The sequence below is a fragment of the Oryzias melastigma genome, linkage group LG16 (assembly GCF_002922805.2).
Source record: "Oryzias melastigma strain HK-1 linkage group LG16, ASM292280v2, whole genome shotgun sequence".
Taxonomy (NCBI): domain Eukaryota; kingdom Metazoa; phylum Chordata; class Actinopteri; order Beloniformes; family Adrianichthyidae; genus Oryzias; species Oryzias melastigma.
In genome coordinates this window covers 11250666-11266348 of record NC_050527.1, presented here as the reverse complement: position 1 = coordinate 11266348, position 15683 = coordinate 11250666, and the positions used below count along the sequence as shown (strand labels likewise).

General features: G+C 38.6%; 2 protein-coding genes across 3 annotated transcripts in view; one reads left to right on the top strand and one right to left on the bottom strand.

Moving 5' to 3' along the window:
• Positions 1–2001, bottom strand: part of aplp1 (amyloid beta (A4) precursor-like protein 1) — a 35699-nt gene extending 33698 nt beyond the window's left edge. The window contains exon 1 of the mRNA XM_024267129.2: positions 1664–2001. Within this exon, the coding sequence (XP_024122897.1) occupies positions 1664–1729 (66 nt within the window). The 5' untranslated portion in view covers positions 1730–2001. The remainder of the gene's footprint in view (positions 1–1663) is intronic.
• A 1288-nt stretch (positions 2002–3289) lies between these two features.
• LOC112143284 (suppressor of tumorigenicity 14 protein) overlaps positions 3290–15683 on the top strand; it is a 15728-nt gene continuing 3334 nt past the window's right edge. The window contains exons 1-10 of one of the 2 annotated variants that reach the window (XM_036215709.1): positions 3290–3353; positions 3474–3601; positions 9780–9924; positions 10298–10452; positions 11689–11759; positions 12068–12240; positions 12913–12948; positions 13417–13645; positions 14673–14812; positions 14919–15022. In XM_036215709.1, coding sequence (XP_036071602.1) covers positions 3584–3601; positions 9780–9924; positions 10298–10452; positions 11689–11759; positions 12068–12240; positions 12913–12948; positions 13417–13645; positions 14673–14812; positions 14919–15022 — 1071 coding nt within the window. In that variant the 5' untranslated portion in view covers positions 3290–3353; positions 3474–3583. Of the gene's footprint in view, positions 3380–3473; positions 3602–9779; positions 9925–10297; positions 10453–11688; positions 11760–12067; positions 12241–12912; positions 12949–13416; positions 13646–14672; positions 14813–14918; positions 15023–15683 lie in introns of both variants that reach the window. The other variant, XM_036215708.1, reaches the window with a different exon arrangement.

Genomic DNA, 15683 nt, shown 5'->3' with positions numbered 1-15683 from the left:
TCCATCTATAACTATCATCCAAACACTTCTCTTTATAATTTTTGTTTTTAAGTCACATTTGTGACGTGCATCACTTCCTTTACTAAAAGGAAGGGAGGATGCTGCTGAAAGCCTCAGCCACACCAAGTGGCTTTCACATCCCTCTGTGTGCAGCTCAAGTTCACAGGCTGCCACGAGCACGTTTGCATCTGTGACCTCTGTGTGTGTGTGAGTGTCTCAATCAACTAAATGCCCTGGATGCTGCAGCAGGAAAGTCCCGTTTGAGCTGAGGTAGCAGAAAAAAATAAAAAAATAAATACAGGCGCACATGTGTAATGCATCATCGGGAGGATGCTGAATATGCATTTCAGATAAAAAAATGAGGCTCCACAAACCACTGTTTGAAAATTAAAAATTGTCAGATTATAATCCAATATAACTGTGTGCAATGAGCCGTTTCAATATTACGCAGCAAAACGATTTAACAAATTTTCTCTATTCATCTGGTTGTGATGGTGAGTGAATTAAAGGAAGCTGACAGTTTTATTAGGACTGATAGCACGGCATAATGTAGCCTCTAAAAGCGTCTCAGCGTAATCTTTGGTGTAAACCCTCACAGACAGCTCTGAAGAATGAAGCCAAAGCCGTTTCTTCGGCGTAGCCGTAATCCCACTAAGGCTCTTATAGAGCAGAGAAATTATTTCAGAAGAGGAGGCTTTGTGGCTGTGGAAGGCTCACTGTGCCAGGCGGCTAATAAATAAACATCTCACAAACTGTCTGGGAGACTCTAGGAGGCAGAAAATCACTATACCTCTGATATCAAGAAGGTGCATTTTAAACTTGGAGCTCCAGCTGGGACTTCATGACTCATCCAACCCCTCCTCCAGCTTACTCCTCCCTAACATCAGCACCACCCTGCTCTTAGACGAGTGCTCCAACCTTTTGTTGGAAAATACGGTGGCCTTGAAGGTTCAGAAATAAAGGTCAAGCCCAGGAGACACTGGAATCAGGTGATGAGGAGCCAGTGACCCGTCGTCTACTGATGGAGAAAACAGTAAAATAATGTATTAGTAGTATTATTTTGGTCAAATTTCAAAGCTTAATTGAATTCTAAAACCCATTAAAATTTGAAGCTTCATTCCTAATGATGCCTCACATCTATGTATTATCTATTCTGGGGAAATCCATATGTAAGAGATGGGGGAAATCACTGCATTTGCGGGACTGTCACGCTTAAAACCCGCAGCTTTTTCTCTGCAGGACAGATGAAAGCTGATTTCCTCCTCTGACAGGGCCAGATGGGACGCAACCAGCCGGGATTTGATCTCCATCCTTCCAAACAGCAGCAGGCCTGTGAAGTCATCACACACAGGCCCGGGCTTGACGCAGCGAGCCAAATATATTCTCCAAAAATGACATCTTCATAAGGACGGAGCACACTGAGAGCCCACACTGATGCTGCTCGAGAATCAAATAAGAATATTCTTTTTGATAATGTTTTTATGTTTTTTCTTCTCCTCTCTCTCTCTTTCTGATTTGATGAAACGTTGCGCATTTTCTAAATAAATCTGCCCTAGATGTGCAAAATGGAGAGCCCGAGGACGCAAACCTGACATCGACATAAGCGAAACAAACAAACTGCAATGCGTCGTTTTAGGAGAAATCCAGATGTTGTCTCTCTTACCTCGACGTTTTCCCACACGAGATGGAACAACACTGCCAACAATATAGGAATTGCGCTATGTCCCATTTTTTCGCCGTCTTCTTTGGCCTTTTTTCCCCTTTCCTTTCTTCTTCCTTTTTATATGGAAGTTGCTGCTGTAGAATAACTGTCTCCAACCAAACGCTGTCTGGTTACATGAGCTGGAGGGATGTACACTGCGCCCCTTCGTCAACAATAAATATCTCCTGCGTCCTCCTCCCGCTCGCTCTTTGCCAACGGGATCTCTCCAATGGAAGCGTGTGCTTTCTCAGGGATGAAGCCTGGCAGAACCAAGCCCTGTTTCTGCGGCTATTTATCACACGCTTCACTCACGGGGCCGCCGCTTTAGTGGGTGAACAGAGACATCTAGTGGCGATGGATGGTAACTGCATCACGTGGAGTCCTGAATGACCAGCAGGGATGCTCCAAACACGCGCAGCTCCTTCACCCTCCAGTGTGGCTTTATAAAAAAAAATACTAACGATTTGAATAAATAATGGGTTTGAAGTTTTAAGGTTTTACTTGTTGGCAATAAATTTAGATGGTAAAAAGTTGATTTTCTTAGAATATTCATGTCTTTTTCTGCAAAATAGTGTCTTGTAGCTGTTCAGAAGAGAAGTTATTAAAGGATGTATTTATAGATTAATTTATATTTTTATTTAAATTTATTTATTTTTCTAGTTGTCATGTTAATCATTGATTAAACAAAGTAAAAGAACGATGAAGCATATGGATAGCAAATACTGGTTGACCTGGATGTTTTACATTTTCAATTTAAAGTCATTTTAAGTAAGTTCAAGTAAATCAGCTGCAGAAGGAACGTTTTATTTGACATGATGAGTATTTTATTTTGAAATGAACTCAATTGGGCTGTTGTTACAAGTTAAGGAAGTTTACATTCTGTAAAAAAATACATAAACTATTAAAATTTTTTGTTAATATTTAAAAGCTACGTTTTAGTATACAAATGGGTTAATGCTCACAAAAGCATTAAAACATATATATTTTTTTAAATAGCCAAGTAATGATGCAGCTATCTTGGTCAACAAGAAACTGACCTAAATGTCTCTTTTAACATAATAGTTTACAGACCCCGGAATAAAGGTTATTTTTTGACAAAACAAACAAATACAATCAGAACTAACGGACACAAAGCCATTTTTATTAATTTTTACAAACTGTCTCATTTTACTTGTCTACATGAGCAGAAACTTTGAGTAAAAAGAGATGACAGCTATTTCACATTTTGCTAACATTCCTTTAGTTTACACTTTTGATCCCTTATAGACTGCTGGCAGGCCCAAACACGCCCAGTAGATTTTCAATTTGATGCCCTTGTTTTGCAAGCGAAACAGGTGTGTGGAAACTACTTTAACAATTTACAATACTTAAATACACAATACTGACATAACTAAGGAAATACTCTGCATTTATATATATATATATATATATATATATATATATATATATATTTAGTAGCAATACCAGCAGTTGTCCAGCAGAGGGAGCTGGCAGGTCAAAATGGTCAAACCAGCTGTTTCTAATTTAAACTCTAAACGTGATTTAACCTACTAAGGACGTAGACTGTTTTAAAAACCAACGTCCAAATGAAACTATGATAGTTTGACTGTGATTCGTGGTCGTTGTGTCTTTATGAAACCCTTGCAGGCAGGTACAGTGGGCGTGGCCACCTTATAGGTGTGTTGGGGAGAAAAAAATCCGCCACAGGTTGGCTTTGCGTTCAAAACTCGTGACGTAATATAGTCGAAACTTCTCTCCAAACGCGTTCTAGAGGCTGACCTACCTCCGTCTGACTGAGCCGCTCTCACAGGAGCGAGGACATACCGAGAAGGAAGCGGTTGTTTTGGGTCTCTGGGCCCCACTTGACTCACAACTTTAACCATGGATGCCAAATATACCGTAAGTCAGGATCGGCAACTGTCGTATTTTTTTTTTTTAATTGAAGTAAGTCTTATAATGTGGGTGCTTGAAATGGGCAGTAGTTTAAGTTTTAGTTAAACGTTTGTTGTGAGCTTGTTGCTTTCTGCTTCCGTGCTCGTGATCAGGATGTGGGCTGAGTTTTATGCTTCTAAAGATGTTCACTTTAAATAAGAGAATACAATTGGTAACTTATCTTTTGTTTGAATGTGATTTTATTTTAGTTAATCATTTATTTCTGTGTTTAATTTGTATTTAACACTCAAATGATGTTCACATTCAAGACCAATCCCAGCTTACCTGCACACAGGTGTGTCCTGGCTGCAGCACTTAGGCAAACAAGGTGGTTTTGTTTCTCCTCATCACCTCAACAGACTGTTTAGCTCTTAAGGCAAAATTCACATCTATAGTTATGTTGAGTCATGGGACAACCTTTACTGTTTTTGTGGCCCCCTGGTTACCCTGAAGCACCAACCGTCAAGCCTAGTGTTTTCCCTCAGGGGGTCCCGAGCAGCCTGGAGGCCAAATCTGTCATTTGTTTAAAGTGACACTGTTTATATCTTGAAGCTGATGGGTCACGTTTTAACATCCTGACCACATCTGCAAAGGGGACAGTAAAAGCTGAATGGATGGAGGGACATTGTGTTCTTCGTAGAAACCTCCTGCTGCTTCCAAGAACTGTTTACTTCTGATCCCAGAAATACATCAGTGTCTGGTTACCATTGTTCCTTTTAAAAAAGGTGTGGTGTGTGTTTTTATTCACCAATTTTTAATAGATTAGGTGTGGATAGGAGTTTAGTGAGGGAATTTTATTAGCCTTATGTGCCAAGTGATTAGCTCTCAAAGCTGTTTTATACATTTATTTAAAAAAATCTTTTTTGAATATCAGCTGATTCTTTGGTTGTGGAAAAATAATGCAGTCAAAAGGGAATTGAAAGTGTTTAAGCTGAATTTAACTGTCAACTTCAGAATTACACTGCCCTGCAGAAACGCAGAGTTGCATTTTACTACACAATTCACCCAGAATGAGGAAACGGTAACATGTTTTAAGCAGACTAAACAGAGTTTCAGTAAATAAAAATGACTGGAATTAGTTCAAAACTGCATTTCAGTGTATTCATAGTTAAATTTCATTTTCTGTTAAGAAAGCAAAACAAAAACATGTACTATTGGGTAAAGGTAGGCTATACCCTGGACAGGTCCAATCTGGGTGTCCTACATGTCCAACCAACCTGCTATTAAAGCTCCTTTTGGCTAAATATTACTTATTCAGGTCATCAACAGCAGATGAGGCAGGATTTCTGGAAAACCAGCAGGATGCTAGCCCTCTGAGGCCTAGATTTGGACACTCCTGGTTTAGCCAATGAGGAGCATTAATGGCAGATTGGTTAGAAAACATGTAGGACACCAGCCCTTGATGATTGGAGTTGCCTATCCCTGCTTTAGGGTAACCAATTAACCTGAAATCCAATCAGTCCCAGCCGGGATTTGAACCTGGTTCTTCTCACTGTGAGGTGAGAGTGCTAACCACTGTGCCCCCTGCAACCCCTTTATTAGAAGTCAACAGGAAAAACTTGATTTTATTGTTTTCAACATGTGTGATTGTGAATTCCAGTCAGCTGGTGCTACAGATGTAGTTTATAAAACTTTGCATTTTTCCAATAAATTTTAAACTTTTTAAGTCCTCAGCAGATACTTAGTAAAAAAATCTATAAATCACAAATCCTGTCCAATTAATGTTTAAACATCCAAGTCAGGGATAACAATGAGTCAGATGTTGCTTATTAAACAGACCTCCACACAAAAACCTGCTTCAGGACAAAGCTTTTATTATTTTTTCATATAAAAATTAGTGTTTATAAGTAGGATTTTCCAAACATAGGTCAACAAGAGTCTCAACCTTGACCTGTCAAACACTTGAGCTTTTACGACCTCATTTGAACCTGTCCTCAACAGAAAAGCGATTCTGTGAAGTTATAGTTTTACACAGAGGCCTGGCACTTTGATACTGGTAACAGAAAAACAACAGAGAATGTAGTGATACTGTTGGGTGCTTTGCGGTGAGTCAGCAGCTGGTTTGGTAAATAATTCTTCAGGCAGGGCTGAGTGTCTTTCGTTCCTGTTTCAGTCTGCTTTTTTTTTTTAACCACAGTTTTGTTAGAGAGAAGTTATCTCCATCATGATCTGTATTCTGCGTTGTGGCCCGTATAGGTTTAAATATAGTGAGCGACACGTATGCTACTTTCACTCAAGCTGGTAGGGCCTGGACTGCAGCGGGTCTTGTTGGTGCTGAATATACCTGGACTCTCAGTGAGGCCTTGCTTTTTCTGCTTCAGTCTTTGAAGTTGTTTGTGGATGAAGAATTTGTTGACTAAAACCACATAGTTCCACTTTTGACCTAACAACATGCCAAAAGTGTCTGCTGTGTCTTATGAATCTGCAGTGCGGTTAATTTTACGGCTGCATGCTTTCAGACTGTTTTTCTGTGACACATTTGAGAATTTTGTTTTTGGTATTCCAAATAAAAATACCACGAATCTTTGTAATCTTTAGGCAGGTTCTTACAAGTCAAAAGTATCAAAAAAAAAAAAAAAGGCACCCTCTTTTAGTCCTAAAAGTAAAAATGTGAGACTGCTGGAGGGTTTTTGGGACTTCTGACATCAGTTTGACTTTCCACACTCAGGTATGATTAATGCCAACATGTGTGCCTTAATCACACAATAATAATGTTTTGAAATTCCAGAAGCTTTAAATGAAGCTTCAGATCTCTTTATCGACTTTTTCTTTTATTCCCAGAACGCTATTCTGAAAGATAAGATCTAGATATGCCATTTGAAAGAATAACCAAGGTCCTTAAATTACACAATGAAGCACATGCATTTAAGACAAAATACATTTCAGTAGAGCTGCAGCTCTTGCATTTCATGCCATCCATCTTCTCACCTGATGCGTGAAATTTGGGGCAGTTGTACTGACATGTATAAAGACATCTGAGGAATTTGGCCTCATGTTGCATTCACACCTAACTGGAAAGTTAAAGGATCAATGCTGGGGTTGCTCTGCTGGAGTGGAGCAAGACCGACTGAGCTTACTGTCTGTCTTCTGATTCTGTAAATATAAAGAATCCCTCTCATGACTAATCGCATTAGTGGTTATTCCGTTTTACATGACAGTGACTCAGGGTTCAGTGTACCAAGACCCTGAAACTAAATCAGCTTAATGGAATTTAACTGTCATGGCAGCAAGTTATAGTTGTGTGAGTAAATGTTGGGGATGAAAACTTGAAACTCAATGACGAACTAGAAAATACTAAGTTCTCTCAAAAGTTAAACTAAAATGTCAGTACTTAGAGTAATGAAAGACTTGTACTAGAATGTCAAACTTGCAGAGATTTTTTTGAAAAACTACACAGAAAAATCTTTTTTTTTTTCATGTTGTTGAGTTTTGTAACCGCACCTTACGCCTGAGTTCTAAGGCTCGTCAAACCGGTTGGTCTTGTTTGTTACAGGTGTTGCAAAACAGAGCGCTTTCTCAATTTAATACAAGATCTTGTTTGTGTCAAGGTGCTGTAGGCTTTTGTTCCTTCCTTTTCCTGATAGCTATTACAAAAAAAGCTCTGTATGGTTGAAAAACGAGAGAACACGTCTTTTTAAAAGTGAAGAATGGCACACGAGGAAGAATGTTTAATGGTATTATTAGGCTTTGATCAGTGTGATTGATGGAGAGGAGCCCTGGGGCACTTGCTGACCCCATATCTAATGATTCCCCTTATTCTGGCCCATGATTGCTGATACAGATTCCAATTAGGGCGCATGTGTGGAAGCGTGAACTGAGGAGGAATAGGCCTTAATTGCCGTGAGTTATCATCTAGACTCGTGTAATTGAGCTCCCATCTTAAGGGGCAGCACATCTGACAAATTGATTTAATACCAAAGTGATTCTCCATCCCTGATGGCGCTCAGGCCTCCTCACTCATGGGCTACAGGCACCAAATTCAATGTGTGTTGATTACTAACCAGCCGAAACCCTTTGTCTCAGTCCACCCACTTGAAAGAGCTCGACTGCAGAGGCACACACATTATTGGCAGACACACTTCGTGACATCCCATATCTGTATTCTGCACAAGTTTATTGGTCGTGTGGGTTTGAATGCATGTTCTGTACAAGACTGAGGAGGGATGAGTGAGGCCGTGCTGTCAGAACCGCAGAACAGGTTTTTTTTGGGGAGAGGGCCTCCACAGGCTGCCTGCCTGCCGGAGCTTGTCACTCTTGGACAGTAGAAAGAGGGCGTGTGCTGTTGCTGCAGCCAAATTGTTGCAATAAAACAGCATTTTCCTCAATTACACTTTATTGACTCTTCATCAGTTTATGTTTGAGCAAAATGAGATGAGTCCGCGTGAGGGATAATCTATCGGTTTTCAAAGGGGAAAGCGGTTGTTGCTGCGTGGAATTACACAAGTCAATGCTCCATCAGTCTGCAGCAAACTGAAAGCACAAAGTCATGAAGCACATTTACCAAAGAGTTCCCTTCTTTAACAAGACACAGTCTTGATCGATTCAAACAATGGGGTTGTTTTTCTTACACGAATGTTTCAGTAAATTGCTTTTTGTCATGAGTTTTTAAATGTTTTTTTTTTTTTTTTTCAATTTTTGTTGTTGTCGGAGCTGAAATTAGGTAAAGGTTTTCTAAAATAACCCTTCATACACATTTGAACTTTAAATATCCATTTTCCTCCCTCTTTTCAAAAAGGCAATAAGCTCATCCAACGTTTTAAAACTAATAAATGAAGACAGACTTTTAGTCATCATTTGACCATCTTAAATACCCTGAACTGTAAACTTTGTTTTTTTTGTTGTTTGTAAATTTGGATATCCACAATATTCAACTTATTTACCTTTTTCTTTGAGGATTTGTTGGTACCATGTGCTTAGAATTTGAAAAGTAGATGAAAAAAAATGAAAGAACACTTTTATTGAGAAGGTAAAGCTTCTGGAGAGCTTTATTTTTGAAGCTGCTGTGCTTTTCATGTATAAACGCTTTTTTCCCTAAAAAAAAAAATTTCAAAAGTAAGCCAACATTTTCCAAATATACTGATGTGTAAAGCGCAACAGAGAATCCAAATGTTGAATATCCCTTAATTTATTCTCTAGAACTGACAGATGTCTTATTAAAGACCCACACTAATGAAAATGGAATTGTAAAATCTACTTGTGGCATTTTTTTGACTATAGAGGACATGTATTATTTAAAAAAAAATATACATATATATTTATATGTATTGCTCGCCATTTTTCTTGAACTAATTTTGCTGACTGGAAAAGGTTATTTCTTAGTTTTGGGTGACGGGAAAGGGAAGTGGGGTTGCTCTGCACCAACAGTCCAGCCCGCAACTTAAAGGGGATTTTTTTTTTACAAATTCCTGCCGCTCAGCACAAACTATGTCTTAGAAAATTACGTGTTTTTTATTTTTGAAAAAAAAAAAAGCCCGTCATGGTTAAAAGACCAATGGAAATGTTTTTAAAATAAATCGAAAGATGATCATTGGGACTAACTAGGTGGTACCCCAGCACTATAACCTGGGTTTAAGTGTATATTTACCTCATGCAGTTATTCTTAGATTTGTTCTGTACTGGATTAAAACATTTAAATACATTCTGAGAAGAGCATAGTGGTTGTAAATGTTTCCACTGTACATGGATTCATCAGGTAGAGCTCATTGGTATGGATGATTCATCTTTTATACATCGTGTTTTCTTGTCTAACCAATGTAAATAATAGATGTGTTTAGAAACACTGCTTCTCCTGACTGACGGACAGTTATGTGCTGAAAATGTAGAGGAGTGTGGAACATCTGGAGATGAAGTCACAAACCTGTAGCAAACCAGAGTTCTCCATTTCTGGGCTTTTTGTCTGTCAGTTTTGATGCTAAACAAATCCACTTGCTGTGTAATTCCTTAGTGAAATGCTCTTTTTGCCCAAATATGAAACAATACAATCTATTATTTTAGACATCTTCAAGAATTGTGTGCTTGTCATCGTTCTTAGATCTAAACTATAGAAGATTGACTCAACTTATGTTGGTATTTTGAAACGTTTTAAAGTTACATTTCAAGTCAAGAGTTCACCGTCTAGTTTCTGACCTTGTTTTTCTTTTTCCAGCATGCTCGTGAAGAGCGAATAGACTTTATGAACAACAGAGAGAAAAAATCTTCATCTTCAAGTCGGACTTTGGGGATCATATTTGGTGTTCTTTTGGCAATCATCATTGCTGCTGTTACAGCTTTCCTCATTTGGTTTTTTGTTTGTAAGTATAAATCATAAATATTCTGACTTCTTGGTCAAATGATTTAATCCAAAAACCTTTACTATGTTCTGTTTAAAGTAAATAATTTACATAAGGAGTCTAAACTCTTTAATTTCAGAGTATGGGACTTCCTCAATTGCTGTTGGGGCTTTGCTCACTAACATTCCAGCATTTTCTTTAATAATCCATTGTAGAAAACTGTCAGTACTTTTTTGGCCTCATGATGCACAGCACCTATATGGTATAAAAAGGCTCCTAAAGTTTCATATAAAATCATTAAGTATTGCAAGAACTTTAAAATGCTTCTTTTACAGTAGAGTAGTACCTCCTTCCATGATAATCAACCCTTTTCCATCTGCTTACCTCCTTCTAGTCAAAGAAGAGAAGAAGCAGTCCGGTCTGCTTACTTCACCATCAAAACGTGTTTTCAGTGGGCACATGAAGCTGGCTCAGGTGAATTATGACGAAAAGCTGGAGGACACCAGCAGCCAAGAGTTCAGAGACTTTGGAGAAAAACTGCAGCAGGAGGTGAGCGTGACACCTGAAGATGAACTTTATTGGTTTGATTTACTTTGCAGCTTCACCAGAGAGTTCAAACAATTACTCTCTTTATTATGAAATCCAAACCTACGCCTCATAGTGGTGAAAGACAAACATTGCACAACAGTGATGCACAAATCGCATTTTTAAGTTGATTATAGAGTAAAAGCCACAATAACTCTGCCTTTGGAAAGTTTGTGTAAATGTGTGCAACCACACGGGCTTTGACACTCAAAACTCGTATTCATGTAAAGCACGTCATCAAACGAAAGTGACGTCTGACTTATGAGACACTGTTTTTTTCATAACTCTCCGTTTGGAGGACTAAATGAAGGGGAAGGGGGAAGGGAAGAATTCGGATTGCGCCCAAGTCTTTCAAACGTCGGAATAGAGCTGTGGAAGAAAAAGCCTGGAGCAAGATTTGCGAGATTTTTAACTGCATCGATAATTTGCAACCAACTTCTTCAAACCGCAGGTGGCGCACATGTGCTAGTAAATGGTAGCAAAAGATAAAAGAAGCTCCTCCCTGCTTGTCCAGTGTGAACACTAAATATGTGTTCTTGACTGCACCCTATGTGAACATAGTTTGACACAGCTGCTGTTAACTTTTTAGAACACTCCCGTACTAAAGATTCGCTGGTAATTGTATTTGAAATTGCTTTTTAAATTTTTTTTTTTTATTATGCCTCTCCCCGTGAATGGAAGCTGCTTCAGGCACATCTGAGTGGGTGGAAGAATAAAACTCTGTATTCTCTCTGTAATTTCCTCAATGCACTGAGCCTTTGGAGATGTTTGTAGCAGCACTTAAGAGCCCGCTGATAACAAAGAGCCCTCACTCTATCCCTTTGCTCTACATTTGTAAGAATAAAAGGTATAAGTTGTGGAACTCTAACTAGGTAATTGTTAGAAAGCTTTTTGATGTTTTTGTTTTGCACAAAGGGTATTAAAAAAGCAGCTTTAAAAAAAAAAAAAAAGTGTGACTGACTGCTTGTTCAAATCTGTGAATATTTTCGCATTTGTCCCACAGGTTTACTTTGCACTTTAATACCACCTTTTATTCTGAAAATTATTTATATACATTTGCTAATATGATGTTCTCTCCTTATGCAGGAAATATTTTCGTTTTTTTTTTTTTTGGTCTTTCTTTGATTAAAAGGCTTCAAACATTAAGTAACTTTTTTTTGCTAACTTTTTCTGTTGATGAACATATTTTTATTTCCACAGCTGGAGACGCTTTACCAGACAGATCCACTTCTCACCAAATATTACACAAAATCTGTGGTTACGGCTTTCAGGTACAGTTGAAATCTTAAAGTGGATCTCTTAAATTAGGCTGCATGTGTTAGTAGAAATGTCTTTTATTTATGAGAAAAATATGGACAAACTTCTAAGAGTTAAACTTAAAAAAAACTCACTCTCCTGGCCGCTTTACGTCTTAGTGAAACTTGTTTCTCACAGTAAATCTGCAGGTTCACTCCCCTCCCAGCAGAATTTCACTCCTCAAGTTAATCCCAACTGCACATGTCCAAATGATCCTCAAATCCTGAAACTTGTTATGGACAACCTTTAATGCAGTCTTATCTCCTAATTGTGTTCCCACCAGTGAAGGGGTAATAGCCTATTACTGGTCCCAGTTCGACATTCCAGCTACTGACTTGGAGATGCTGCCGGAGTTCTCAGAGGAGCGGATTTTGGATGCATTGGAAAGTGGCATCCAGAAGCAGCGCAGGGGAATCCAACCAAATGATGTCAAGATCATTGAAATCACAGCTTCGGGTTAGTATCACCGTACTGTGATGTGACATTGAGTGTTTTCTTTCAGTTGACTTCAGCATAAAAGTATTGGGCAATCAGCAAGGATAAAGCTTTGTAAATATAAATCTGAATAAAGGCTTGGCCGTGTCCCATCAGCATTGCTTTTCTGTTTGCTTTCCATTCATATTATAGCAGCGCACTCTGAGTCGTGCTGATAAGATGATAACAGATAAGCCAGAGCTCTCGGCTTGTGCTGCATCTGAGATTGCACATTTTATGCTGTTTGGATCCTCTAATGATATTAGCTGGGCCTTGGCTTGCCTTGAGACAGCCATTTTTCTTCCTACTGTCTTTTCAGCATTCACATTGCATTTGTCCACATCCTGGCCACAGGCCAACCTCTGGCCCCGTGACTCAGTGATTTTAGTCTTCTTTAAAATGGGATGATTTGATGTTACTGTCTTAGATAGTTAGACAGAGATATATGATCTGCTGCTGCGGGGCAAGGTGAGATGGAGTAGAGAGCTGCACGCCATCACGGCTTTCCTTAACCGTAGGGAAAGAGAATGAGAAAATGTGAAACCCGAATATTTTACCCTCATGCATCAAATTCTATTAACCTCCTGACTTTTAGTGGCACATTCTTACCTTTCCCCCCCTTATTTTCCTGCCACCCCACCATCATGCCTGCAGCCACAGATTCGCGGATGGCCAGGATCCCCACTGAAGGTAAGACCAGTATGACTCATTTCAATCCTTTGCAGCTGTAATTTTCCAGCTGGCTACATGCTCGCTCTTCTGTCAGGCTGTAATATACGAGAGTGTGGCCTGTTCCGTACATGGACTGCCCTTGTCAGAGATTAAGATCCATGTACCACATCAGGTGCAGTCAGTGTCTTGTTTCCAAAACTCATGTTTGACACAACTTTTTCAATTTCTAATCTTGTAAGGGTTCGGTTCATTTCCATTTCATTTCCATAACAGCTGTTTTTTTTCTTTCATTAAGTCTTCCAGCTATTTTATAAAAACTGAAGAATTGTCATACTAATTGGAAAGCGGTTATTTCTTTTGCATACTTAAACATTTCAACTTTGTCCTGGAGATGGAGTTTTGATTCAAACAAATTAAAGATGATTGTTTCTCTTGAATGTGAATGTGCCTTTTAACCACTATGTGTTGTAATATTGTTGTTCTCAGAGGACTGTTTTTACCGCTTGGAGGCAGAAGATGTGGAAAAAATGTTTCAATCTCCGGGGTACCCCAGTGGCTACGAGGCCAAAACTCGATGCCAATGGCAAATTCGAGCAGCAGTAGAGAACACCGTCATTGTTAACTTTCCTAATTTTGACATTGAAGACGACTGCACCGATGACTTCGTTTCCATTTTTGACTCGTTGAGTCCGGATTACTCTCAGGCTATCACAAAGTAAGTATACAGTATTAGGCCTAATATAGGTTTAATGATGTAATGATGTATGTGGATTGAAACAATTATATTCAAAGAAATAGTAGACAAAAAAAACAACTTTTTCCTTTAGTTTATAAATCATCTGACTTTTGTTTTTTTGCTTTTCTGGAAGATCAAGGAGACATTTTCAAGACAAAACTTTCAGGAATTACATTGCGTTTGATCTTTTATTTTATTTTTTTGAATCTTGGAATAAATTCTGTTTTCATGTGGATGAAACGGGTTTCACTCTACTCCTTTCTTTGGATTTCTGATTGTAATTTCTTTTCCCTTTGCCTCAAAGCCTTTAGGGTTATGAGTTTCCTTTTATTGTCAGCTTTTGAAATATCTGTGACATTGAGTTGGCTCAAAAAAAAAAAAGACTTTTCCTTTCAAATGTTTGAAAGGTGCCAACCTGAATCCAACTACACTGTACATAATTGCATTTCCTCTCTGTATATCTATTTTTCTCCTCTTGCCTGAATCCTGTCAGAATACAGCATCAGTTGTAGCTGTGGGCAATTTTGAACTCTATGCCAAACAAATATATATATATTACCAAGTAATGCATGAAATTGCTATAATTTTATCGAGCAATCAGCTTTATGCAAGGTGTCAGGAAGTTTATGAGAATTATAATTTAATACTTTATGACATTATTCTACTTTTAGGTGTATTGCTGTTCCTGCAGAATCATTCAAAACTCCACGGCTTTGCCTCCAAGCTCACTTTTTGTCAATGTGTCTACCGTTTTATGATTCTATTCAAACACTTTTAACTGGATGTCATTTCGACTCATTGATTACCTTTTTCTGTTCGCTGTATATTAAAAACTCCTAAAAAGGATCTGTATTTAAGGTCCTCAATTGCTTCACTAGTGAATAATTAATTTAATGCTATCGACATTCAAATGTTTCAACGTTTTATTGAAAGGTGTTAGCTTTTTTTCCATCAATTTTTACGGTGTTTGGCTTCCAGCTTGAAGCTTTTTTTTTTTTCCCCGCAGGCAGTGTGGACAAAGGCCTCCTTCCAACCCTCTGGAGGTCGTGTCTTCTGGCAATATTATGCTAATTAACTTCATTACTGACAGTTCTGTCCAGAAGCCGGGTTTCAATGCAACCTACAAAATAATCCCCAAAATTAAAGGTAATTCATCATACCCTCTTTGTATCAATGTCTGCACTTTGTCACTTTTTTTTCTTGTCTAATTCATGCTAAATGAAAATATGCGGAATTTACTGAATATTTTCAGCTCAAACATGTGGCGAACTGCTGACTGGAAGTAAGGGAGTTTTCACCTCTCCGCTTCACCCTAAATTCTATCCCCCTGCTGTGGACTGCAAGTGGACCATCAAGGTTTGCGGCACTCCTCATCCGGCTCTCCCTCCTCTGCTTTAGCCTCTTCATCCACTCACCTTCTCCTTTTCCACCATCCTTAACCTGCCACCAGCAGAATGCTGAGACAGCAGTGTGGAAGCCAAGCTGTTCAGTGCCTCCTCTATCTTCATCTGTCGGACCGCGGTAGCTGCTGCAGTCCCTGCTCTGCTCTGCCTCTGTGCTTTCTGTGTTTGTATGTTGCGTACATGATGGGAATTTTGTGTCATGTCCACAACTGCAATCTAATTGCAAAGCATTTTGCAAATTTTCTGTGACATGGTTTTCATCAGCCTGAATTTGACAAATGCAAAATAAAAGATGAAGAAAAGAAAAGAAGAAAAGATGGCTTTCATATAGGAAATCTTCTAAATTTTACCACCAGGATATTTACAATACATCTATTGGGTTCTATTGGGTTGCTTGGATAGCACCTTTCTACACTGCTCAAAAGAATAAAGGGAACACTATGAAAATAAATCCTCAAACTGAACAAATTACATATTCTTTTTAAATGCTTTATTCTTTACATAGCTGTATGTGTGCAACAAATTATCAATGGAAACTAAATGTTGGCATTCAAACGTCACCAAAGCATCAGCCAGAAAACTTAAGGATGGAGAAGTTGTGTGTGGTCACCTCT